Source organism: Lepisma saccharinum, chromosome 29 (assembly GCF_977018435.1).
Source record: "Lepisma saccharinum chromosome 29, izLepSacc3.1, whole genome shotgun sequence".
Lineage (NCBI taxonomy): Eukaryota > Metazoa > Arthropoda > Insecta > Zygentoma > Lepismatidae > Lepisma > Lepisma saccharinum.
Window position 1 is genome coordinate 47660190 of NC_139257.1, and position 27702 is coordinate 47687891.

Here is a 27702-nt window from a genome sequence, read left to right on the forward strand (position 1 = left end):
CAAAAATGGTTATATGGGGTCATTTTGAGTTTTTTCCTGACTTTATTGTTGCCTTCATTTGATTTTTTTTTCTAAAAATTTCGGTGGCTGTAGTCCCTTCAGTTACCCTCTGCGTACGTCAGTGTCGAATCATAATCACACGGTTTCCAGTCCCTCTTGCGCTTCCTCATGAAGTATCATTTTTGTCCACCAGTTTGCACTGAGCGTTGATTCAACAGTTGAGAGCTTTGGAAACTTCTTTGATGGCGCGTAGCTAAAGCTAATGTAACGTAAAGTCAGAGAACTATTAAACGAAGTTTCACAGTTCAATTTTTATAGTTGGAGTGTTCCCTGCCGATGTTTAACTAAATAATTATTTTATTTCACAATGTTACAACTAACAATATGGATTAAGAATTGTTCATGTTTTAAATTTTGATGGAGCGCCATTGTACCTAAATTAGACACCACTGTTGAAAAACTCAAGAAGTAAACAATTGTTTACAATGTAAATATTTTCGAATCTTAAGTTAAATCAAGACCATTAGAACTTAAATAAGAAAATATTATGTTAGGTCACTGGTAACGTGTACCTTGTATGGTTTCAGAATCTACGTAATGTTCGATAAAAGTTAGGTAATATGTCGGATTCTGAAGATGAAGGCGCAGAAAAGCAATTGAAAATTATTATTGTTGGGGAACCAACAACGGGAAAGGTTAGTAAACTTCTTTTAAAAATAGTGATGTTTTATGTATAGAAACTTTAGAGGCGTCTAGTGACGTTGGCATAAGGTCGATGTAGAATCAGCATGCATTATTTTTTCCTATCTTCCTTTCGTGGAGTGGTTAGCACAGTGCGCTTTGACTCCCGATTTCGAATTCAGGGTGTTCTTTGTGAGGGTAAATTTCTCGTAAGGGACAAACAGATTTCATCAAATTTACAGGAGAAATTACTTACCGAATGCAGTTTCTTTATACTTCTGGAAGTTCGGGGAAGTGTTTTCTCGCATCGTTCATTGAATTTTGACGGTAAATCATCTATTTTTCGATATAAATGTGTGACCGATGCACGGAAGTTCTTGCATCCATTTACTTCCAGGTGGATGTAGCCTGTGTGTGATGACGTAATCCTGGTCAGTGTTTCCAAACACGTGTTTTTGTAACTGAAGAAGATACGTTTCTAAAAATGCTTTGTGGGGCTATGTGTCAATGGTTCGTGGGGCTATGCGTCAATGGTTCGTGGGGCTATGCGTCAATGGTTCCTGGGGCTATGCGAGAATGGTGTGTGGGGCTACGCATATTTTTTTCGAAACCAATTTTTAACTATTGTAACCTATAGTGACCCTACCTAACCTAACCTTACCGGAAATGGTTCATGGGGCTATGTATGAATGGTTTGTGGGGCTATGCGTCAATGGTTTGTGGGCTACGTAGGTATCTTTGGGTGCAGTGGGGTGGAAACACTGCATGCTGAGTACGGTAGTGAAACTGTGATCGCCATTTTGCGTGTTACCGAAGGCAAAAAGAAACGAAGAAAACTTACTCAATATGTCGCAAATATAGCTTATTTCCGTGAAATAAGCGAAATGCCACCTTCAGCAATGTTTCTCAATGCAGAATACGTAAGTACGAATATTCAAATTAAATAAACTAGGAAATTTCAGCTGTTTGTCCCTTACGAGAAATTTACCCTTTGGGAGTATCCCTTCATCAGTTTCATCATATCAATACTGATCCTCATCTTCGCGATTTGCCAAAAGTAGTAGATAAGCGAAGTAACTCAAATCTTCCTCCCATCCGTTTGTCCAATCACTTTGTACGTATTTTTATTACTTTGTATCATCCTTGCACACACATTTCCACTGTGCACATAATATCATTACATCAAACCTATAGTAGACCTATAATTAGCCGAAACTGGCAGAAAAAACGCATTAAAATAAACCAAATCAATAACATCTTGTCAGTTGAGTTATTGTACTTCATGAAACCTTTTTATTTCAGACATGCATTGCAACAAGGTATTGTCAGGATCAGTTCGTGAGGCAGTACTTTCAGACAGCAGGTGTGGATTTTTTCCTGAAGAGGATTGTTCTCCCTGGAGCCAAGAATGTCACACTTCAAATTTGGGATGTTGGTGGACAGGCTCTTGCAGGCAATATGCTGGATAAATATGTGTTTGGTGCCAATGTAAGTGAATTTTATGATTGCAATTGGGTAACTATCCGATATCGCCTGAACAGATTTCTTCAAATTTACAGGAGAAACTACTTACTGAAATCAGTTTCTGTAGCATTGTCGAAGTTCTTGGAGGTATTTTCTTTTGCGAAAACTGAAAACTTCACCATAGAATGCTGCAGAACAAGAAATAATCACTTGTTACGTAAGGAACTTGTATCTTCTGTAACATTATGCCGTTGTTTCCATTATGTACGTGCAGATGGCGCGAGCGTCGAAAATCACGCGGTCTTGCCAGTGTTTCCAAATGTGCCTTTTTTTACGAACATTTTTTATTTATTTTTTAACTATGCTTACCTAACCTAACCTATCCTTACCTTGCCAGAAATGGTCCGTGAGGCTATCGTGAATTTTTTTTGGGGCTATCCGTCAATGGTTTGTGATGACATAATGAACACGGAAGTAGGTATTTTTCGCTTAAGAATTTTGAAACACTGCATACCCAATCCAAATCGACAAAACACTAGCATGACGCGCGATGATCCATGACGAGTGCACGCCATATTGTCTGTTACCCAAGCATAACAAGGAAGACAAATAATGACTCGTAATATGAAAAGTTGACACTATTGTTTTGGAAAAAGGCATAACAGACATTCCGGGTAAAGAGGGAATTATACCAAAAAAAAATAATAATCAAAAATATGTTCTATTTGCATGCAATGAGTAGATAAAACTTCTCATTTAAGCATTCTGCTGAGATATTTTGAAAAATAATATATTTGATATGTTTTATTGTTACAAGAAATAGCTGCTTTTAGTTGGCAATACATGGCCAGTAGCATTCACTAAGTTGGCAGCTCCCTTATAGACATGCAGTTCAACTGTTAACTCCATTCTCAGGAATTTTACTGCTGAGTTTATGTTTTGAGAGTCTACACACTGAATTTCAGAGACCAAGGTGAGTAAATTTATGAATTAAATGTAAAACAGTAATTAGATGTACATGGTGTAACATCCGTGACAAAAAGAAGATACTTTTTAAAAATACAGAATTGAACTAAATTTGTTTTTGTCAAAAGTAGATAATGTTGACATTCTAGTAAAATACTTGCACCCTACCATCTTAAAGATATTATCTGAGTTTAAATAAGAATAAAATAGATGTCACGGATGTTACATTTCTATCACCACTGATACTTTTAGGTTTGGGTTGTCCAACTTTATGAACTATAGTCCATGTTACATAACCTATTACTGGTATAATTCAGAGAGATTTAAAATATATTATTGATTTGTAGAACTTGATTTTATTAAGCCATAGAGTAAGATGAAATTATTTTTTTCGTTCCATCTAGAATTTATTTTTTATGTTATAATGAAATGTTCTTAAAATCAGTGGTAGCTAACAGAAACATAAAATTACCTATAATTTGGTCCAAGTTTATGTTTTCTCTTGTTGCAGATAATGCCACCTGCAAAGTCTGCTCCTAGAATGGCAAAAATGAGAGCTAAAATGAAATCTGAAAATCCAGAGAGATGGGCTGCATATTTGGAAAAGGATAGAGAAAGAAATAGGTTAAAAAGGCAAGAAGAAAAGGAAAAGTGTGCAAAAGACAAAAACCTTTTGAATTTGAGGAGAGAAAAGACTAGATTGAGGGTACAGGAGTGGAGGAGGAAAAAAGCAGAAGCGATGAAGACCAATACACCTCCAAACCCTTCAGCTTTGGGCTCATATTCTTCATTAGCAGTAAAATCACTACTTTGTACTGTTCAAAATGCTGAAGAATTCTTCAAAGTCACTGAAGCTCAATGTAAGTCAACTGAGGTTCTTTTTGTAACCACGAGACAGAAGAAACTTCAGTATTTTTGAACAAACGATGGGAGTACGTGCGAACGGCACCAGGAATACAAGAAATACATCAAATCAAGAAAATTGATCTGAATCATATTCTGATGACTGTGATGATGATGCGTCTGTTGAAAACAACATAAATGAACTTGTACATAACTCAAAAACCGAAGAATTAGACCTATGTGAACTCAATGTGAATATTGTACCTGAGTATACGTTGAAGTCTGCATCACTGGTCATGGAAAGACTCAGGTTAGCTATAACTATGTTGCAGTGTGTCAGACAAGTGTTTTGCGAAACAGTGGTGATTTACGTGTGATCTTCTTGAAGCAGTATGGAAAAACTGGCAATTTATTCGTACCTAATAAAGAGGATGAAAAATAAATAAACATTAAGCAGGTGGTCCGCATTCTATCTAATCCAACTATAACGGAAAATGGAAGTAGAGTTATCTATGATTTCAAAAGCAAAATCTGCTTGTAGGATTTTTATTTTTAAGGAAAGTCTTTAAAATCCTATTTGTGTTATAATAATTACAAATTGGATAATGACCACACAAGACTTTTCTTCAATCCATGGTTTCTTCCAATAAATAAAATTATTTGCTCTGATTTCTAATTAGAGACTTAATTATGTGTCACTGCATAATTGTGTTAATTATACCATGTAATCTTATTAATTTAATAAAGGTAGAACAGTACAAATCTTAACTGTCTGTCATATATTATGTCAGATGTAACATCCGTGACGAATTCCATGTAACATCCGTGACATGAATAAAGCAATTATAAAATCAATTCCTTTTCGTTTTTGTGAATTAATAGATCAGAACTAGAACCTGTAAAGCTTGCAGATCAACACAATGAGTATAAAATGAATTTTGTCTCAGGCAGTAACCTGGATTTTTAAATTTTAGTTCACAGCCTGTAATGTGAGTTCACAAATTCTGTGACATCCGTGACTGAACATTTTTTTCAGTTTCCGGAATAGTAATACATTTTACTCAACATAGTTTTTTCTGTAGGGAGGTCATCACCATTTACTGTGTTTCATGTTTAAAAAAGTTCACAAAATACATTTAATTTTAATGTTAAGAGCTTTAAATTAGTAAAACTGTAACGTCCATGACAACTGGAATGGCTGATAACTACACCTTAAAGAATCTTCCGCAATGCAGAATAGGTAAGTATCAATGCTAAAATTAAGGAAATAAACGAGTGAGAGGTGTTTGGGCCTTATCGGATAAGTACCTGCAATTGCAAATAGGAATTCGAGGGAATCTGGCTTTTAGAGTAAAAATCTTCTTCTTGCGATGTGATGCTGATAAGTTTACTATTATGAAATATTCTTATTTTCAAATCGACTTTCTTGTAGCTTTTCTTCATGTTATGACAAGGTGAACCAGGCAAGCTCCATATTGAGATGTGTAATATTTTTATAGAATAATTTCAGTTAATTTGCCAATTCCATCTATATAGATCCACCACTGAATTTGAAACCCTGGCACTGAGTAGTGACCCTAGGCTAAGTTAGAGTGAAGCCTGTAGTAGCGTTTTTCCCCCGAGGTTTCAGAATTCTTGGTGCTAGTATACCAGTTGCAAAGCCTTAGTTATGAGCAGTTGTTGCTATTTCCGTTTAATTAAGTCCTTTTGTTACCTTGCCTTATATTTCACCTTCTTGATTGCTACATTACATTCAAAATCTCACAAAAATGCATTGGGAATGTACAATTGGCAAGGTACTTTATTCTACTTGGGTTTTACCTTGAGTAGAAAACAATGTTTTACATTTTCATACACATAGTTTTTTTATTAATTTATTTTAGAAAAATATGTAATTCAGAATAGTTAAATGAATTTCGGAGCGAATTTACAATACCAGACCCTTCCCTGATTTTCATAATACTTCGCATACTCACTATTTGAGTCCTCCTAATCACGAATTCGAAGTTAAAATTTGGTGGTCACGTCTAGAAATTGCAAAATAAGCGAAATTGAGTTGGTAAATAATGATCAATCATGCCGATCGCAAACTATTCAATTTTGCTTATTTTGCAATTTCTAGACATGACCGCCAAATTTTAACTTCGAATTCGTGATTAGGAGGCCTCAAATAGTGAGTATGCGAACTTTGAAGCACCCGTACCGATCGATGTATGTCGATGTCTGTTTTTCATGGCTGTACCCCAAGAAATGTCATGAAAATTGCTGTCAAACTTTCCCGCCGATTCCAGGCTCCGCCCCTGGGGTAATTAACCTGCTGCCTGCAACCGCTATCGCGGCAATGCGTCCGTTCCGTTCCCGCTACCTGCCTCTGTCTATAGATACTTTGGTAAGGAATTTAAATATTAAAAAAATGTAAGTTTCGTAGCACGTAGAACTCCAAAAATTACTTTCTGCGCTTTAGAAGTTCTTTCTTCACACTTAGTAATAGTAACACGTAATCTTCATAAAAAGAAAAAAAAGTCCTTGCAAAATCGACGGCGGGTTAGATGACCATGGAGCCAATGTTGTGTGGAGCAACCCGTACATAAGTAGTTTTACGACCCCAAATTTTAACTATATTTCCCTAACCTAACCTAACCTTACCAAGAATGATCAGTGCGGCTATCCGTCATTGTTTTTCCGGTAATTGCAGCAACGAACCTATAAAAAATCTTATTAGCACTTTAACCACAAACGTTACTCATCGATGACGCCATTTTCGTATCTTGCAATTACGATCCATGCACTGTTGCCAAACTTACTTGTAATCAAATCAGTTTGCATTCCACATCCTCTTCTACATTGTGATTGTCACTTTCACTTTAGTCCTTCGTCCTCGACGCATCCTCCTCCACACTCCATCTAACGATCTGTGCAACATTCACAACTATTTTACTGCTCTCTTCCACCATTCTAGCACAATCCGTGCTCTCTAAGTATCAAATCAACACTGTGGCAATGCTGTAGACACAGTACGTCATAGCGAACGTCAATTGCTTATATCAACAAATATGGTTTCCATACTTGTACACGGAGAATGATTGCGAGAATTGAAGAACTTCTTTTACAACTTCTACATGTTAATGATCAATTTCTGCACTTGACCTAAACATCTCAACCTTAGAAGAACCACTGCGACTAAGTACTTCGTGAGTATAATTAGTATTATGAAAATTACAGAAGGATCCGGTATTGTCAGTTCTAGCCTCAATTTCAAATATATAATTCAATCATATTTCAACCTAGATTTTAATGAAATTTGTACCTGCTGTAACATACTTTACCCTTGTTCCATACCATCACAATTATAGACTTGTGCACACAAGGTGGAATCGCAAAGAATTTATAATATTTATCTTATAATTGTATATTAACGTTATCACACGGTTAATATTATAATATGTATTTATCGTTTGTGCCTTGAGCACGTAGTTCAATATACTGCCGTAGAGATGGCCTTGCCTGCTATAGCACGGTTCCACATAGCACTAGAGACGCTACTCTGAACCGAGTGTATATAACTGGCCGAGCAGCCCATAAAATTTATTGAAGTTTAAATCAAAAGAATTTAAGCATGTTTACAGTTTACATATTACATTTTCTTTCGTATGAGCTTCACCCCATCAGTACATATATTTTGTTTCCTTTGTTTTTCTTTCTTATAGCCTAATATACAACATTAAATGATTGCAAGATTAATGTTCTTTCACACAAAAAAAAAAGAAATCACCTGATTTAAATCAATCCACCCTGTGTGAAAGAAAGTATCTCCCTTTCCTTTTGCAGGCTGTGATGCTCGTTTATGATGTGACTAACCCAACAAGCTTTGAGAGTTTGGATGACTGGTTAGATGCGATCCGGAAAGTTACATTGGGGCAGGAGGTTCATCCTATCATTGCTCTTGTTGGAAACAAATGTAAGTTGTAGGCCAATTCATCGATTTGATGATATCAGTATGATAGCCTCTGTATCTACATACGTATTTGGTTTCCATGGTTTCAGTTATATATGTTCATCATATATAAACCATGTGTATATGTTTTTTTGTTCTTCAAGTGTAATTATGTACAATGTATTTTGTTATTATTTATTGTTTGTAATGTCTTATTATTCATAACTTATCAGCTAAGTTTCCTTCCTTCTTTTATCTTTAGTACATTTACTGCTTGTTATGAACATCAGAAACTAATATGGTATTGACAAACAGTGTGTAAAACCAATGCTGAATGATCATTTTTTTTGTTACCTTTGACTAATTGTGACCTTGAGATTGAGTGTAGGGATAACCAAATCTGGATAAAAATATCAGATAATTTTCTATATAGATTTCAAATATCTGTGTATCAGTTATTTTGATATCCAAATTATCTGGATATTCAGATTATCCAAAATGTACAGATATCTGAAATATTCGGACAGTTTTATCATTTATTCATTTTGCGAATTTTCTGCATTAGTAAGTTCAGTATAAACGCACAAAGCTTTCTGCCGTAACAAAAACATTAAAGAAATACAGTTATACAGATATCAGTTTGGTGTCCTGATTCTTTATTTGGTAATTATTTCTTTAATTTCATACACCTTTCTTACCAGAATTACTTACTGAACCTGAAAAAGTAATTAGCGGTCTGATTACACAGATTATCTGAATCCCCGGATATCAGGAATTACCATATTATTGTGATATTTGGATATCCATTCTATCCAGATATCCTTTATGTGGATTTTGTGGCCATTCGTAATTGAGTGATACGAAATGGATGAAGGTGGAGGTACACTCACAATGTCCTCTTAAAACCTGATGTTTCTTTACATTCAGCATCATCGTAAAATCTCAATCGTGCTCCCACGAAGACAGTGAATTTGACAGTTGTTTTATATGTGGGCGAATCAAAAAGTAAGTTACACCCGAGCTGTGTTCCTGTACTAAGAGAAAATAATCATACTTGGTGGCAGCACTGTCCGGAATGTATTCTCCCCATACCCGAAGCAGCCATGCTGCAGCTGCTTTAATATGACAGTAGTCACCGTGTCAGTATGGCGTGTTGTAGTGAGGTGGCGTCCAACATTGAGTTGCGCTCAGTCGTCCGATTTTTGTGGACACAAAGGCATAATCAGAGTGAAATCCATCGCCAAATTGTCGAGATGTATGGTGAGAATGCAATGTCACACCCCATGATCAGGAAATGGTGCCAGATGTTTGAAGAGGAATGAACGAACATGAATGACGAACAGTGTGTTGGGCAGCCTGCAACTATGAACACTATCGACAAAACGTAGCGTGTGAATGCAATCATTCTTGTCAATTGCAATGTGAAAATTAAAAGAGAGATTGGAAGTGAACTGAACATATCTTATGCTAGTGTGTTAATGCTGATTCATGACCAGCCGGGTGTATAGTAAACTGTGCTCTCACTGGGTGCCATGATTGTTAACCGATAGCACAAAAGTAAACTCAATTGAAATTGGACGGAATTTTTACACACAAGAAATAATAAAAATGGTCACGCAATTCAAAAAGTGCTTGGAATACCTTGGTGACTATGTCGAAAAAAGTTAAATGTTCATACATTTTTGTCCAATGATTATTTTCTTTCTAATGGTTTTGTTTGTTTTATACCGGTGCGTGTAACTTACTTTTTGTTTTCCCTAGTATCTGTAGTTTAGATTTTATGAATAAAAAAAAATCTTCAGAGCTTCAAATTGTTTTGTTCATGTTGCATTTTTATCAGAGTATATTCATTTAACAGAAAGGATCGATAGTGACATGAAATTTATGAGGGAATTAATAGGAACAAGCCTCTTTTTCCCTATTCAATCCCAAGGTTCCTGCAATAGTTTAGTGAAACAAACGTGCATAATTTAATGATCAATAACTTTCCTGATATGGTTTCAAATATAAGTAATTCGTTTTTTGATATTTATTTATTTTTTATGTTGCTTGTACTCAGAAATAAATGAGTTCATTTTTGGAGATTAGCAAACACCAGGTGAAGATTTTTAGTTTGTCAACAGATCAGTTTTTGTGTGTGAAATATGTATATAAGGGGAGCCATACCCCTTTGTGCTGTATGAAACCTTGGCGGTGCTTCCATTCATGCTGACAACTTTCTAAGTTTTTGCCATTGGTGCACCTAGACGTGGTTAAATTATGCTAAAAAGCATTATACAGATTTTCATAGCTATGGAATGACACTTGTAACGTATCTTTAAAATTAATTTTTGATCAGACACGATTTGAATATTGTACAGTTAATGGTTTTGTAAGTTGAAGAGTGAAACCATATGAGTTCACTTGTTTCTTGTTCTTCCTTAATGTAGGTGATATGGAACATCAACGTATAGTTAGGGTAGAAAAGCAACACAAATTTGCTCAAGAAAACGGCCTTTCTTCACACATCGTTTCGGCTAGGACAGGAGAATGTGTAAGTACAAGATGTTTTTAAGAAAATACAAGTGTTGCTTGCCAATTCTCTGAAAGTTAATAACAATGATTTTTTTATTAGCATGGAATGTTAATTGGACAGTGCTTGTAGTACTACTTTTCTATTTTTCTATTTTAACACTACGTTTCACGTCTTCTCTCATCTTCAGTTGAATAATTTCTTTTTGCTGGTAGTGCGCATGGTCGTCTGCAGGATTTTTTGCAAGGAGGAGCAAGGAAGGTATTTTTTTTTTTTAGAGGGAGCAAAACATTTTCCACAAAAATAGTGTTGTTCCCTAAAAAGACATTGCTTAAATTCAAATTTATGGTGTTCATGCAATAATTAACACATATTATTGTGGCTAAAATGAAGTTATATGTGTGAAATACATAATTAATACATAATTTTTGGTTGACTCATTTTACAGGAGGGCATGCCTCCCCCCCCCTTCTTTCTGGATGCCCATGGTAGTGTGGATCAAACCCACAACAGACCTGTGATTTTACTACAAATCTGATTTACTAACTGCCAGAAATGTGCAAAGCATGAGAACCACCTTACATTCTAGTTCCTAAAGGTTTCAGATCACTGCCCCGTACAACAGCTACAGTTCAAGAAAAACTTGCTGTGAAGTACAAAAAAAAAAATCAGCTTGAGGAACTATGGAGAGGGATCAAATCGGTTTTATTTTATTTCTTAAAAACAGGACTCTTAAAATGAATTATACATTCTGCCTCCCAATAATGAGTGTTAAAGGAAGAAGAAAATTGAAAAAAAACGTGGTATATAGCTGTGGGACATTCCTACAACCACGCAAACGTATACATGAAAACTTCAGACAGCCCTCACCCAAAGCATCAGAATGCCAAAGACTTAATTAGACTTGGGTTACATGTGTAGGTCATATATTTGTAATATGGCTACATGGAGACCACACACTACCAGAGTTCCTCCAGCCTCTGAATAGTATTCATCCATCAGTTGGGTTTACCATGGAAAATAAACAAAACAAACACTTGTCATTCATATATGTTCTAGTGGATAGATCCGTAAATCAAATAACATCAGCTGTGTATCGAAAGCTGACACACACTAGGAGGTGCTTACACTACAAATCAAACCACGCCAAGAGTACAAAGAATGCCATAATCCATCACCTGAGCTCAAGACCAGGAGACTTTGCTGAAATCAAGCAACACTCAGACCAGAAAAGGAACACATTATAGATGCACTGAAACTCAACGGGTATCCAACAATTGTTAAGTAAGAGAGCCAATGAATCAGGGAGATACAAAGACTGACTCAAAAGGCACAGTATGAATTCCATATCTCCCAGGTTATCAGAAAAGATAAGCATGTGGAGTAGTTGGTGAGCAAACTGGATTTGCAGTAAAACTACACCAAAGTCCCAATGATTCTCACTGTTATTTGATTACTATGGTTCACATAGACATTCCAAAATAAAATTAACAGGAAATGGAGGAACATAGCAATGTGCAATATTATATTATTCGCAGTTTCTGTACAATTGAAGGTCAAAGGTCACATTGAAATTAAAATTTCTATATTTTTATATATTGCTCATTTTATGAAAATATTATTCCTTTCGCTTCAATCAAACAAGCATAACTTAACATTTCTACTACTGATGTTTTCTGCTGATGTTTATGTTCTGCCTGCATGCTGATATGTATATATACATGCTTTTTTTTTTTCAAAGTTGACAACCCTGTTACTTGAAACCAGTGACGGCTGGCAGCTAGTATGATGGGTAGTGCCAATGTGATCAAGATTTCGAAAAAATTTTCCTAGCATATGTCATAGAAATCTAATGAAAGAGGTAATTTTAATGGCACTTTGTTTACTAAAATTGCAAACAAAAATTCAGAGTTCCTAAGATTGGTTTATTTTACTTCGCATTTGTACTACTGTTGGCTAATCGCGAAGATAAGGATGAGTGAACACTCACAAAGAACACCGATGCCCAGGCCAAGATTCGAACCCGCAATCCCTGGCGTCGTAGCATGCTGTGCAGAGGTCGGCCAGAGTTTTTAGGAAATAAATGCAACTATTAAAATTTCGACGCCTGTCACCTTTACCATATTTTTGATATTTTTAAATATCTAAATGTTTAAATCTTTCTTGGGACAGCCAAGTTGTTTAACTTTTAATTTAATATCGTATAGTACCTTGGAAAACGGTGTATGTAATAATGCTCTAATCTGACTCATCTTTAATAACTACCCTTCCTTTCACACACCATCGGACACTTTCACTTCACTAAAAAGAAAAACACTGAACAATTAGAGACACTGAGTCGATCACGGTATTCTCGCCTTGCTTTGTTTATAATTTGCAACCCCAGTAAGGCAGACGGTACATCAACAATCGGTGTTACTAACAACTTATGACAGTTGTATCATTTGATTAATTTTGTACTCGAGTGTATTGAGGTAGGAATGTCGCTGTGACGTGGTAGACTACCTCAGAGCTCCTCATGCCTCGCGGCTCGAGCGAGGTGGAAAGGGGGCGGTGCTAGTTGAAACAGCAGATCGCTTGACGTCGGACTGGGTATCGAGCAGTGGCTTGACGTTTGTACGGGGTGTAATACCTGTAATTACGTGTTTGTGTCGAATAAATAGTAAGTCAAGGAAACTGATTCTTATTACTTTCCGTCGTCATAAGTATGGCGCACGAACAGGAGGACTCGATCGTCTACGTCGTTAGAATCTGGTTGTAGCTGTTAGATGGAAGAATTCAACTTTTTCGTCTGTGATGTTGGAACGTAAGTACTGAACTTTTTGTATGTGGAAAAGAAGAGTGACGAATAACTTTATCGTGCTGTGATTGTGGCACCGAAATTATAAAATAGTTGTACTGAATACGGCGACTAAAATTTTTAGCTAGCAGTAACTGATATTGAAAATGGCTACAAAAAAGGAATTGGAGTTTCTATTTAAACAATTTGAAGCTAGACTCGCGGAACAAGTTAATAGTGTTGAAGCTAACGTCAAAGCTGATATTAATAGTGTTGAAGCTAATGTCAAAGCTGATATTAACAGTGTTGAAAGGAACGTCAAAGCGGATATTAATAGTGTTGAGGCCAGTGTAAGTAATGTAGGCACCAGCATAGGTCTCTTAAGGCAAGACTTCGAATTATTGGAAGCACGAGTCGAAAAGAAAGTGTCTGATAATTTGGTCGAAACAAAGGAATGCGCCCATGAACTAAAGGAACAAGTGGTCAACTTGAGCACGAAATTGGAAGAGAAGATAAATGAGGTTTCTGTTACGTGTGTAAATCAACATAAAAAATTGAGAGAGGTTTTCGATTCTCATGTAAAGCAGGTAGAAAATGAATGCGTAGAAATTAAGAAAACACTCGAAATAAATCAAAAGAAGTTTGAAAGTTTAGTTAACCTTGTACATGGAAATGAAAGTAGTATGAAGGAGTTGTTTAATAACATTAGTGGACATGAAGTTGCTATTGATGAGTTGAATAGTAAATTTAACGAAATTAGTGTTAAGTCTGGACAAACTATTCAAGATCTAAACTTGAGCGTTCAAACCGTTCAACAGAAAATATCTAGTAATGACATTACTGTTAAGGGTTGCTTACAACAACTTACAGAGATTACTAACAAATATGAGGTTCTAGATGATAAGCTGGAGAATATTCGGTATCAAGTTAGAGATTTAACGAATGATTTTTCCATTTTAAGAGTAAGTGCCGAACCGGTAAAATCTTCTTTAGGATTAGAAACTAGAGTACAAGGCTTAGTTAGACCTGATGTTCCTAGATTGTCTGAACAGCAAAGGGAAGCAAGGAAAGCTTCTTTACCCATTGAAAAAACTGAATATATCACGTTTAGAAAGCAAAGACCATTACGTAAAGGAGAATCTGATTCAGATGTGAAATCTTCTAGCTCTGAAACTAAAGTTCAGTTAAGGGGGCTTAAACGTAAATCTGTAAGTAGCTATAAGACAGGTAGAGTTGCGAAAAGCATGTCAAGAGATAAATTTCATGATAGTAGTTTGGAAAGTGGAACTGATCACAAAAGTAGTAGTTACAGAAGGAAGTTTGTACCTAGTACACTTAAGTACTCTGATCTAGATAGGTTACCTAAATTTACTGCAACTAGGATGGATTATTTGGCGTCACAATTTCTTCAAGAGGTTGAGGATCGCTTGGATATGTTAAATGTTCCCAAAAAAGATTACATGAAGTATGTACCAATGCTTTTGAAAGGTGTTGCTAAAAATTGGTTCTCTCAAGAGAAACTACACATTGTAGATTATAGTTCTTTTAAGGTTCTTTTCCTTAATGCCTTTGAAAGTGCATCGTGGAAGTCAACATGTCTTGCAAATGTCTTGTGCAAGAGATACAGCAAAGAAAGTAGACAAACTCTGTTAAATTATTTCTGGTCACAGATTAATTTACTAAATTCCATTCAGCCAGACATGCCAGAACAGCAAAAAACTATTTTAGTAGCCCAACAGTTACCAAATAGAGTTAGAGAAGCAATCTTAAATCAACCTAATATTAGTCTTGGTACCGCTGCGGAATTGGTTGCGCGTCATGAAGCTTTGTATGCAAGTGCTGAAGGTGAGAGTAGGAGAGATGGAAGGCCTGTTGGTATTAGACAAGTACAAGTTGTTAATGAAACTAAAAGAAATAATCAATCTAGAGTAAGCAATATGCAAAATTCTAATACAAGCCATGAGACTAATGTAAGGAATTCTGGTAATTTCAGGAGATATGGCATTGATAATAATAGTAGTAATGATAGTAGATCTGGTCAAAGGTCTTGGAGAGTAAACCGTTTTCCATATTCTGGTAATAACTATAGAAATAGTAACTTTCGAGGTAGATACAATTATAGTAACCAAAATCGTATAAATGCTGATAATAGTAGACCTAGGTATAGAAATACTAGTACAAACACTGTGTCACACAATGATGTTCAAAACAATCCTCAAAGAAGTGAACCTAGATCTAGTACTAGGGAAGAAATAGAAAATGGTAATGGTGGGTCTTCACTTAGGGTGAATGCGCCCTGGTTTGTGCCTGAACAACCTTTAAACTAGATAGTGAGTCTATTGTTATTGTGACACAGAATAGCATAGGCGAAGATGAGAATATTGTGTCAGTAGCCAATCTTAATACTGAAGATTTAAGAAACAAACTTTGTAATGAAAATTCTAGTAAAGCAAACTGTGAATCATGCCTTAAAAATGTATGTAGGGTAGATATTAATTTTTATGAAGACTTGTTAGAAGATGAAGCGAAATATAGTTCTAATAACTTAATGTTACCTGTAAACCTCAGGAACAAAGTCAAGAATACAACTTCTATCTTTGCAAATATTAATGGGATAGAGAGTAAATGCTTAGTAGATAGTGGTAGTGACATTTGTTTGATGTCAGAGAACAAATGGAAAAGTATTACTAGCGAAGTCACCAGACCTAAATTAGAGCCAATAGAAGATATTATTTTGGTTGACTATTCTGGAAAAAGAAAACAGAAAGTACTTGGAAAATTTTGTGTTGATATAGAAATTGAAGATATTATGTTTTTTGTTCAGTTTGTTGTCGTCAAAGATTTGACAGTAGACATTCTTTTAGGTTTAGATTTTTTGTATAATGTAGAGGCTCTTGTAAACTTCAAGGAAAATTCTTTATTGTTACACACCAAACAAGGTGAAAGGTTAGTTAAATTATTACCTATATCTTGTCCAACTTTTGATGTGAGTGAAGAGGCAGAGAGCAGTTGTCTTAATGTAACACAAAAGTCAAAGGAGGAAATAACTGTTGCTAGTGTAGAAGATCTTAAATTAAAAGCTATGCAAGCTGAAATACTCGGTGAAGATGAAAAGAAGCAACTGTTTGATTTGTTACTTGAATTTAGGATGTTGTTTGATGAAAAACCTGGTTTATGTACTAAATATGAACATCATATTGAATTAGATACAACAGAACCTTTAGTTTCTAAGCCATATCGAATACCTTATCATTACAGACAAAATGTTAGAGATCATATTCAAAAATTACTTGAGTGGGACATTATAGAACTTTCTGATTCACCTTATTTAAATCCACTAGTAATAGTTCCTAAGTCTGATAGAAGTGTAAGGGTATGTACTGACTTCAGGAATATTAATCAACACCAAAAAGTTAGTCAAATTAGACCAATTAATATTGAAGAGGCATTACAAGGATTTGTTGGTAGACCATATGTATCACTGGTCGATATGTCCTCTGGATTTCACCAGATTTTGTTGTCAGAGTCATCTAAAAAGTATACTGCATTTTTGTTTGAAGGTAGACAATACCAATACAAACGTTTAGTATTTGGTACATGTAATGGAGTACAAGCATTTACGATGGCAATGACCAAGGTATTAGGCGACATTCTGTCAGAGAATGTTATCATTTATGTTGATGATTTATGCATTAGAAGTGAATCTTTAGAAAGTCACATAGAACATTTAAGAAGTGTATTTTCTAAATTAAGAGAGTCTGGTATGACTGTACGTCTCAAAAAGACATTCCTCTGTAAAGATAAGTTATTGTACTTGGGTCACATTATTGACAAAACAGGTATAAGAGTAAATCCAGAAAGAGTAGAGGCTATTCTCAATCTTCCTACTCCGAAGGATGTAAAGACACTTCAAAAAATAATAGGTTGTTTCTCTTGGATGAGAAGATTCATTCCAAACTTTGCTACCATATGTGCACCTTTATATGAATTGTTAAGGAAAGGTAAGAAATGGATATGGACTAAGAAGGAACAAGAGAGTTTTGATTTGCTCAAACAAGAAATTTCTAATGATGCTAAACTATTTCATCCTGATCTTAATCAAAGGTTTTATGTCCAAGGAGATGCTTCCTTACTTGGCATCGGAGGATATTTGTATCAAATAATTGATGGTGAGAAAAGAATAATAAGTTATGTAAGTCGTACACTGAAAGGTTATGAGAAACAATACACCATAACCGAGCTAGAATGTTTAAGTCTTTTATTTTGTATTGAGAAATGTAATCAATATCTTTTGGGTAAAGAATTTACTTTAGTTTGTGATCATAAGTGTCTCACTTGGCTGAACCATTCGAAGAATTGGAACCCTCGCTTATTGCGTTGGTCCCTTCAACTTCAAAAATACCAGTTCATTGTAGAATACTGCAAAGGATCTGACAATGGCCTAGCAGACTTATTGTCCAGACAATTTTCAGAGTCAGAGCCGATTTTGATGCACATCAACAATAATGTAAGGTTTAAAAATGAAGTATTGGATGTACCTGTAGAGTTGTTAGTCCAAGAACAGTACAATGATAAGCTATTTCAACCTATTATTGATTATTTGAACAATTGTGAAAATGTAAATGTAAGTTTACCTCAAAGGTGTAGAAATTGGAAAAAGTTTTATAAAGTATGCAATGGAATTTTGATGATAAGAGATTTTCACTTTGAGAACATCTGGAAAATATGTATACCTCAATCTTTAGTTTCTGTAATACTGAGGAATTATCATGACAATATGGGCCACTTTGGTTGTGAAAAGGTACTCAGAAGAGTTAGGAAACTGTACTTTTGGCCTGGTATGAGAAAAGGTATTCTGAGTTATATCAAAGATTGTGAATTATGTATGAGAACGAAGCCGAGTAGACATCCGCCCAAGGGCATATTCCAACAACATTGTAACCAAGGTGAAACTATTTTGTTTTTGGATATACAAGGACCATTAATTAAAGGTTCGCAAGGAGAAAGGTTTCTTCTAACCTTACAAGATGCTAACACTAAATATCTGTTCGCTTATCCAATGAGGTCAGGTACAGCCAACAGTATTGTAAAAGCCTTGCTAGAAGGATATGTCAGGCATTTTGGCATTCCACACAAGTTAGTCAGTGATAACGCCACGGTGTTTCATTCTAACAAATATGTGGACACTTTAACAAGTTTAGGTATAAAATTGGCGTATACCCCAATATATCACCCTAGTTCTAATTTAGTTGAGAGAATTCATTGTGAACTCAACCGGCTTATGCGTGTGTTTTGTAAAAACAACCACAAAGATTGGCCGAAATATATAGATGTAGTTGTAAGCTTATTAAATGATAGTGTACACACACAGCTAGGATTTGCTCCCTCCGAGTTACAACTAAATAGAGATCTTAACTCATGTATTTTGAATCATTTTAATTTACCGCCTAATGAAATTTCTCTGTGGAAAGATAAACTATACATGGCTTTTGTAAAGGGTTTCCAAGCAAGGAAAAAAAAAATGACAGGTACAACTTGCAACAAGAAAATAGACCTGAAGTTAAAATAAAAGACCTGGTATTTGTAAAAACCCATTACCTTAGCAGCCTCCTAGGAAATCGCACTAAAAAGTACTGCGAGGTCTATGAAGGTCCGTATATGATAATTGACAAACAAGCAACTAATGTATACATTGTAATAGATTTGAAAACTGGCAAAATCAGTGGTAACCATCACAGTGATAATCTAAAAATCTGGAATTGTACCATTGAAAAAAGAAGTTGTTATTTAAGCCAATTGGAAAAACTAAATCCAAAATTGTACATACATTTGTTTGGGTAGATCAAAGAAAGATTTTGTTTAAAATTATTTATATTTATTTGTTATTTTTATATTTTCTTTAACATAAATGTTGTTGTATTGATTATACCCAGTGTATTTGATCATGATGTATACCAGTTTAACTGTAACTACACGAAGTATGAGTGTAGATAAGATAACAATGTGTAAATTATAAATGGGTATTTTATTTTGTAAAAATTTCACTTGAAGGAATTTTTTCTCCCAAGAGAGGGGAGTTATGACAGTTGTATCATTTGATTAATTTTGTACTCGAGTGTATTGAGGTAGGAACGTCGCTGTGACGTGGTAGACTACCTCAGAGCTCCTCATGCCTCGCGGCTCGAGCGAGGTGGAAAGGGGGCGGTGCTAGTTGAAACAGCAGATCGCTTGACGTCGGACTGGGTATCGAGCAGTGGCTTGACGTTTGTACGGGGTGTAATACCTGTAATTACGTGTTTGTGTCGAATAAATAGTAAGTCAAGGAAACTGATTCTTATTACTTTCCGTCGTCATAAACTGAAGTATGATTATGAACTGTAGATCTACAATTTTTAGAATTCAATGCAAGAAATTGAATTATATCTCCAAGTGAAATTCTTATACTGATAGATTTTCCATGTGATTTTTTACAAATATTAAAGTAAAAAATCCCCTGGTGTTGCGAATTCCCTTTGATATTTAGGCAATTCTTTTGTAGAGTAAATGTCTTCAATGTTGTCAACATCAGTTGCAACACATGAGTGTCTGTGTGCATGAGAGCAAGGGATATATCTTTTCTTAAGGAAGAAATCGATAACCAAAAAGTCTGGATGGCTCTACACATCTATCTAAATGGTTATATAAATTTGTGGAAGATATTACGTTCGTTCTTGCCAAGTATGCAGGAAAGTATCTTTCTCGCAAATTACTTCTCCAACAAGTATTAGAAATCGGTCAGGATTAGTCACTTCTCTGTGAAGTTTGCAACTATGTCAACACAATGTGAAAGCTCTCTCATCGTGCCAGCCGAAAAGGAGCATGGCTGGTTGCCTTATGGCTACCACTGGGCTACCACCTCCTCACTCATTAACTGAGGAGACTTTTTCATGCCTCCGTGCATGCCTCTGCAAAAAAAGAACATTTTTCAGGTACACTAGTAATTTCCACTTATATACAGTACATTCATGTTTATAAAATAAATAATATTTGCTCTCTCTCTATGTTTTGTGAATTTTTTAAATCCTCCCGTTTGACTGCCTCACCCTGTATAATACATTAAGGGTATTATCTCATCAATTCGCAGAGTTAAATAAAATTTGGAAGGGCTTGGGTTGAAAGATACACATTTCTGTGTGATTTGGCATGGAATGGCCTGTACATCAATTTATCTCAAGTAACAAACAATAATTCAAATTAACAAAACTTTGATAGGGTACAGTTATTAAAGTAACTCTTCATTATACCCATAAAAATCCTCTGCTCTTGCAGCAAACAACACTATACTGCAACACATTCTATAAATGTCATTTAACCATGATCTTATGTTTTTAGTTGACCAAGATGAATACACTTAAAGTAGGGGAATTTTTTATTAACATTTGTCTTTATTGAGATCATGAAGACTGAATGTGTAATCCAAGAAAATGCAGAATTGGGGATTAATTACAGTTTCAACAGAAAGGAAGACTACAAAGAAATACATGTCAGGATAATAAATATAACGCAAGTAATTTTCTAACAATGGCTCACCAACTCTGTGCCAACTTTGTAATATTCTATTTTGCATCCTATTTACTAATAAAGTGCTGTAAAATTTTAGGTTGCGTTGGCTTTCCAAAAAATTGCAGCAGAGCTATTGGGAGTGCGACTCACTCGAGCTGAACAAGAACAGCAACAGCCTGTGGTGAAAGCAGAGATTGTTCATTACCCCACGGAGCCACTAAGCAAGACTGCGGCCTCCTCTTCAAAGAATTCCATATCCTCCTCAGTATGTGCAGTGCAATAGCAAGACCTGCAGGCTGTAACTTCTCTCAAGTATATTCTGGTATCCAGTCGCACTGTAGCAGATACAGAATAACAGTTAAAGGCTAGCAAACGTAACAGTATGATGTAGTGAAACTTATTTTCTATGTGGTTATTTATGTAGCCACAGCTTTCAAGACAATCAGGATGAAAAAGTAAAAATTTACCTCCCGTGGTCACCACCTGTCTTCAAAATTACCACTTTCGTTGGTGAACGTGAAACATTTCCAGGTGTGTTGAGGTAGAGGTGTTACACCATGCAGAACACACTATCTGCATAAGAGCAACTCGTTGACTGCCATAATTGAAGTAAGATGCATATGGTTTTGTGATATTTCTTCTGTTTAAGATATTAATGGAGGCTTGGTATTCTGTGCAATTTATGATAGGTGATCAATTAATTGCTTTAGCTCAGGAAAATATGTCACTAACTTTTATATTACTTTATAAAACACTTGTTATGTTTTGTTTATACTTCTGGCACATATTTCTCTTTTTTTGTGCTGTCACCTCTGTAAAGAAACTAGTTTAATCATGTGAGGACTGTTAAGTACAGTTGAAATACGTATGCGTTGTGTAAAAAGAAGAAACATGTGCCAGGAGAATAAATAAAACACAGTAAGTATATTGATTGTTTCATTATAATAATTATGTTGGCACAAGGCATATGCTTTGCATTTTTTAATTTCAATTTACACTGAGAGTTGTACATAGAAAAAACAAATCATCACTGTGCAAGATCCCTTAATTTATTCCTCAACAGTAATGAACCTAGCCTGAGACAATTTTCACAGTCTTTGGAATCAGTGGTGTGCCCAAGGGGGGGTTGGTGGGGGTTATAACCCCACCCCTTTTGGTCCAGTATTTCTAAAAGAAAGAACGTCAAAGGCAGGAAAATATGGCAAAATGAAGACTGACTACTTAAAAAATGTACGCAAAATCCTGGGCACGCCACTGTTTGGAATTGTCTGTTATCTCTATATGTTTTACATATAAAAGTATTAAGGAAGAGTTTTTGATTTTTTTTAAAAAAAATGGGACAATAAGAAGCAATTTGAAAGTGTACATGTAGAAATGGACATTAGTTTGAAAGGCTTGGATAACATGAAAGAAAACAGGATAACTACAATTGCTAGTGAGCATATTCTAAACTGGGTCACGATATACTGCAAAGAAAGCAAATTCATCAGAAACAAAGCCATTCTCAACACCAAAACTCTTTGTAGATATAGGGAGGAAACGGTTGTACACAAAGTTTGAAAGAAATAAGAAATGCATATTATATCATGCAATAGACTTTATGCTTTTGAATTTGGATATATTTCCGAATATGAATTAAATCAAAGTATATATTGAGTAATATAAGTTAACATACACACATCTTACAGGGTGTCCCACTAAGAAGTCCCCAATTTAAATTTGTTATCACCACCACCGCCAAGCTCTGGAATGAAAATTAGGTTTGGTGCTTACTGTGAGGGTGTGATAGGTAGTTCATAAAAATAAAAATCAGTCTGTGTCAGTTATGACAAATAAACATACATAAAATAAGGTGTAATATTAAGATTTATGTAACGTAGTAAATGCTAATACACAAATACATATATATGTAAACTAGACAATACCATATTAAAAAAAGCAATCAGATAATAAAAATATTTTGTGACCACTTTAAAAAGAAATGGTTTCTGAATAGAATTTAAATATCTGTAGTTGTATAGTGTCTAATTTGGATTAGGCTTATAGTTTAAACATGTCATATTTGGCCACAAATTGAAGCATGTCATATCATTACAATAAGCATTATTACTTTATTATTTCATACTACCATTAATATTTTAGTACTGAGAGGAAATTTGGGAAGTGAGGTTTGAACAAAGTGGTGTGCAAGGCATCTCCTCCCCCTCCCCCCTCCCTAGTGGTGTAGAGGGAGTTCAAAAAATGATTGAACAAGTTAAACTCATCACATTGAAAACACATGTATATGTTTGCATATGCTTCAGGATGACAAAGAATTGTATCTTTCATTACTAAACACAAAAGTTTGACACTTGGCATTTTGATGATGATAAACACTTTGCCTTTTAAATAGCTCCACTGTAGTTGTGCCAGAGATAATATTGAAGATACCACCATTCCATAACAATGCTGCAAAGCACCTGGCTTGAAATTTCTTCAATGGACATATCGAAGTGTATTGTTTGTTTTTTTTCACTCTTACTTGATTAATTTTCATAAATTCACGTGCAGTAGTTTTACAGTATTGACAAAGTTAAATGCGACAGTTTTGAGTGGGACATCCTGCTTATCTTGTGCCTTAACTTGGAAGTGTACTCTGTTCTCATGCAATGCAGTTGTGTTACTTTATTTTTATATGCAGTTATTTTTCCGTGCTATGTATGTGGTGATACAAAATTGCATTTGTAATAGATATTGTCTTAGTGTACAGGAATGTATATATTCATAGATAAAAACTGTATTTTATGGGCCTACTCACAGCTTTGTAGTGAAGTTGTTGCACTGAAGTCAAAGTATACTGTGTTCATTTAGTGCAGGATCAACTCATGTCTGCATGTACAGTAATTCATACTTAATCAAAAGTAATTTGTTATGTGTTGTATCTAGTAGGTTACAATCAAGTGTACAGCATTCATTTTATGTAGTACCTGTTCTCGTTATACACACCATTGCCTCTAGTCATGTATATACAGGGTGTCTGAATTGAAACACCCTAATTTCAAGTGGCTGTAACTCTACATATATTTGATGCATCCAAATGAGTTATACATTAATGAATATATATAGTCCTAAAGTTTCTGTGAGCAAAGTAGTTGAAAACAGTTGAAATTATGGCATTTCAATTCAGACACCCTGTATAATAAAAAATAACCTGTGGCTCGACAGCCCTCGAAGGGCCTAGGCCTATCTCCCGACTGCCAGTCTCCCTCTCACAATCCTACCTAGAGGTGTGGAAGTATTCAACCGGTAATGGGGTGACGTGGGGTCAGCACATTGAACTCCCAGCTGTAGTGGCGGTGATGGGAGGAAGGGAGCAACGGGGCCAGTTGTCCCCCCACTTTTGCCCCTGTACTATGCAAAAACTTATCTACAAATGGAAATAAACTGTCTTTGCTCCCCGAGTTTTTGCATCCCCAGTTTTGGAACCCAATCCCTGCCACTGCCCAGCTGTTATAGGAGATTTCCGAGAGCAAGCTAGTCATGTACCTAGGTATATAATTTATTGATTAATGATATATTTTATAGTGGTAATGAGGGTTTTTGTATGATTTACATTGCAATACAAATTGTAACAATTGGCTTTCAATTGCTGAGTTTGAGTATTTAAATTGTATCTGTGATATTTATATTTGCATTGAATTGTATGTAACATCTCTTTTTTTCATTTAATTTTTTTTTCTGTATATTTGTCTTCCACTTTGTAAAGATTTCCAATGTAAGAAGGTAAAACACAGTAACATGATTTTAAAAAGAAAATGTAAAGCACACATCTTTAAGATAATGGGAAGATGTAGGTTGAATACTTTCAAGAGAAATCTCTACACATATAACCTTCATTCTGGTAGCCCAGATTTTATGTGTTTATTTTCAGGATTAGATGTCGACAAGATAAGAATATTTGGATTCCAGTGCAAAGTCTGAGACAGTGTCAAAACATGATGCCACTGGAAGGGTAAGCACAGGTATGTGAATGGGGAAAGGGTGTTGACGTATCCTATTACTTAAGTCTTGTTAGACACATTAACGTATATTTTAATTATATACAGAAACTGCTGCACATAAAATTAATGAAAGTGAATATATACAAGATATTCTAAAATACATGCATTTACTTCCAAATTTAGACATGGAAATTATATTTTTGGGCATAATGCCAAATGTACTTGGAAGAAAGGCAATTTTGCATATCTTAAAGATCATTTTATGAACAAAATCCATTTATTGTCCTTTCTTTTGCAAAAACACATTATCAAATGCTTTCATGCATGCATAGGTTGATTTACGTGATCCTGTTTCATTCTGAAACAAAGTTTACAAAAATGGAACTGTTGTCTGGTTGAAAATGTGGAGACCCATCTCCCACATCTTCATAATTTAGTCGGTCAAGTTCAATGCTGATTGCAGCGTGAATGTTCTTATTACGGACAAGGATGTCACAGAAAACTCGCTGTCTTAAGCTTTACTGCCTATGGGTCCATGCAAATTATATTTGTGTTATTCAGCCACTTGTGTTTGATGTATCAATAAATAAGATACCTCTTACCTTCGTTGTAGCAGTTTGAAATGTGTTTGTGTGCAATGACCATTAAAAATAATTATTACTGTAGAAACACAATAAACCCTTCATATTTCTTTTAATCATGATCGTATAAAGTAAAGCCATATAAAGCTGATCACACACCACACCAAGTTAAAGATCAAGTCACTGAAAGGTAATTCCCCTGTCCAAGATTATTCTGCTACTGTTGACGAGCAGAAACATTCTTCCTTCCAAGTTGAAATCAAAATTGTTTTACAGGGTGATTTTAGGAAGCATTGATTTTTTTTTTACTCATAAAAAAGAACCACCTGTCAAAATGTATTATGAGAACATTGTTTTGTTGTTATTCCAGTGAGGGATAACTCTCAAGGCCTGAACGTGTTATCAGTGGAATTTCCAGTCTCCCTCTGTTTCTTGGGGGAGAGAAAGATACAAATATCAGTCATACTGAAGTAACAAGAATATACAACAACACATTATTATTAAAATAATATCTTTGGTTAAGGCCAACGTACCACTCTTTTATGATATTTGTAGAGGCACACATTTTTGGTAAATAAAAAAGCAAAATTTCGGTACAAAAACAGAGTCAATTTTGGGTTGAAAAGCGGTAAATAAAATAAAATTTCGCTGTTATAGTGGTGACAAAGCACTGTTCACGTAATGCATGATTTCAATTTTTTTTAATGATAACAACACATGCTCTTTGACTTCCTGATTCAATGGACACAAATGCATGCATGCACATTCATTCACTCACACTCTCTCTCAATCAGAATGAGGAGGATGTTTCACTATGTACACTTTCAAGCAGTGTCTATGTATGTGGGATATGAATGGAATAATTGTAACTAATGCATCAGTTCAAAAAGGAACTAATTACGTATGGCAATGTTTTATTTTGTATACTGTAAACTTTATGTTAATATAAAGGTTAATATATGTGATATAAATGTGGAAACTATTGCTCTCTAGTTTTAACTCGTGTTCAAGAAAATGTATCAATGTACTTACTGTGTTGGTACAAACATATCCGTCCAAACATAAAAGTTCTGAATAAAATTATTATGATTATGTCTGTTGTTTTGTAACACATTAACCCCTGGAATTTTCTGAACAAGTCACTGCTGGAAAATGGAGTTTTTTTTTCAGCAATTCAGTTTCATCACTCACTTCTTCATTTTCCATAACCAAGAAGACAAGAAGATAGCCATTGTCCCATTCACTGTTAACCTCTCTGCAGAAACAAACATGAGAAGCCAGCAGACCCCCCAGGTGGAATTTTCTATTGGTTCCAATTGAAATTTCAATTGGACTGAATTGGTTTCAATTGTAATGAATCAGATCCTATCAGATGCCTAATATAGGTTTCAATCTAAATCTCAACTGAAACCAATTGAAAAATCAAGATAATTTCCAATTGGTGAATTGCATCCAATTGTAAGTTTGTATATATTGTAGAATCAATATGTTATAGGTGGTTTAATTCTTGACACCACATTTCCTGTGATTTAGAAGTTCTTTGGAAAAACAGTACACTTGAACTGAATTTCTTCTGAATTCTAATGCATACTACTGTCTACTGACATCAGATTTATCTTAATAAATACCCAAGAAGAACTCTTTTCTTAAGAACCTACTCAATTTTAAAGCAGCTAGTAGTTGGAATAAATGTTCATACTAGTTCTTGTTTTTTCAATATGTAAAATGAGCAATCTTATGACCAACTAAGTCTATATGGACATTGTTTTGTTTGTTTATAACTTTTTCATGTGGTGTGGGTCAGATTCTTTGTTTAACCTAATTGTTGCTGTTTTGGTTTTCGCATGTAAAAAGAAAGAACAACGTGTCAATTTATGAGTGAAGCAGCATATTTTTCAATTTTCTATAAGTGTGTTATAACCTAAGTCTTCTAAGTATCACCAGTTCGGCATCTTAGACACAACCCCAGAGGAAGCCGACCGGAACTGTATCTGGTTTCGAGCCACCACCTGTTTTTTGGCAAAGAGCTGTTGTCACTTTAGCCTGCAGTGTTTAGACATCCATTCATTCACTGTGACGTTTTACTCCCAAGGTCTTTATATTATATAAAAATAAAAAGCACAGCACAATAACACAACCTAACAAAGATAAAGAATCGCAACCTCGTGTTCAAAAATCTCTAAAGAAACTGAATTAGCAACATCTCATTTAGTCCACGTGGAGTTGACGAGAGCTGTCATTTCTTGGACAGACACTATTGGTGGAAAAGGTATCAGGGGAGGATTTACTGGACTCCACGTGGACCTGATATATGGTTGTAAGGGGGAAAACTGTTCTTTCGGAACTTTCTTTGAAGTAAAGTGAGGTTGCTACCAGAACTTTACGCAATGAAGGTACAGAATTAAAAAGGTGTTCATATA

General features: G+C 35.1%; 1 protein-coding gene across 1 annotated transcript; it reads left to right on the forward strand.

The window, feature by feature from the left end:
• The first annotated feature begins 450 nt into the window (after positions 1-450).
• LOC145981246 (ras-related protein Rab-28-like) lies at positions 451-26337 on the forward strand. Its single transcript, XM_083114397.1, has 5 exons — positions 451-695; positions 1984-2169; positions 7783-7912; positions 10318-10421; positions 20819-26337. The coding sequence occupies exons 1-5, from the start codon at positions 621-623 to the stop codon at positions 21002-21004; spliced, it is 681 nt and encodes a 226-aa protein (XP_082970523.1). The 5' UTR covers positions 451-620; the 3' UTR covers positions 21005-26337.
• The last annotated feature ends 1365 nt before the right edge of the window (positions 26338-27702 follow it).

Bases quoted from the DNA above. Each gene is read 5' to 3' on its own strand.
- LOC145981246 (XM_083114397.1), top strand. From the start codon at position 621: ATGTCGGATTCTGAAGATGAAGGCGCAGAAAAGCAATTGAAAATTATT. The intron at 2,170-7,782 runs GTAAGTGAATTT...TTCCTTTTGCAG, and splicing joins AATATGTGTTTGGTGCCAAT to GCTGTGATGCTCGTTTATGA. The intron at 10,422-20,818 runs GTAAGTACAAGA...GTAAAATTTTAG, and splicing joins CGGCTAGGACAGGAGAATGT to GTTGCGTTGGCTTTCCAAAA.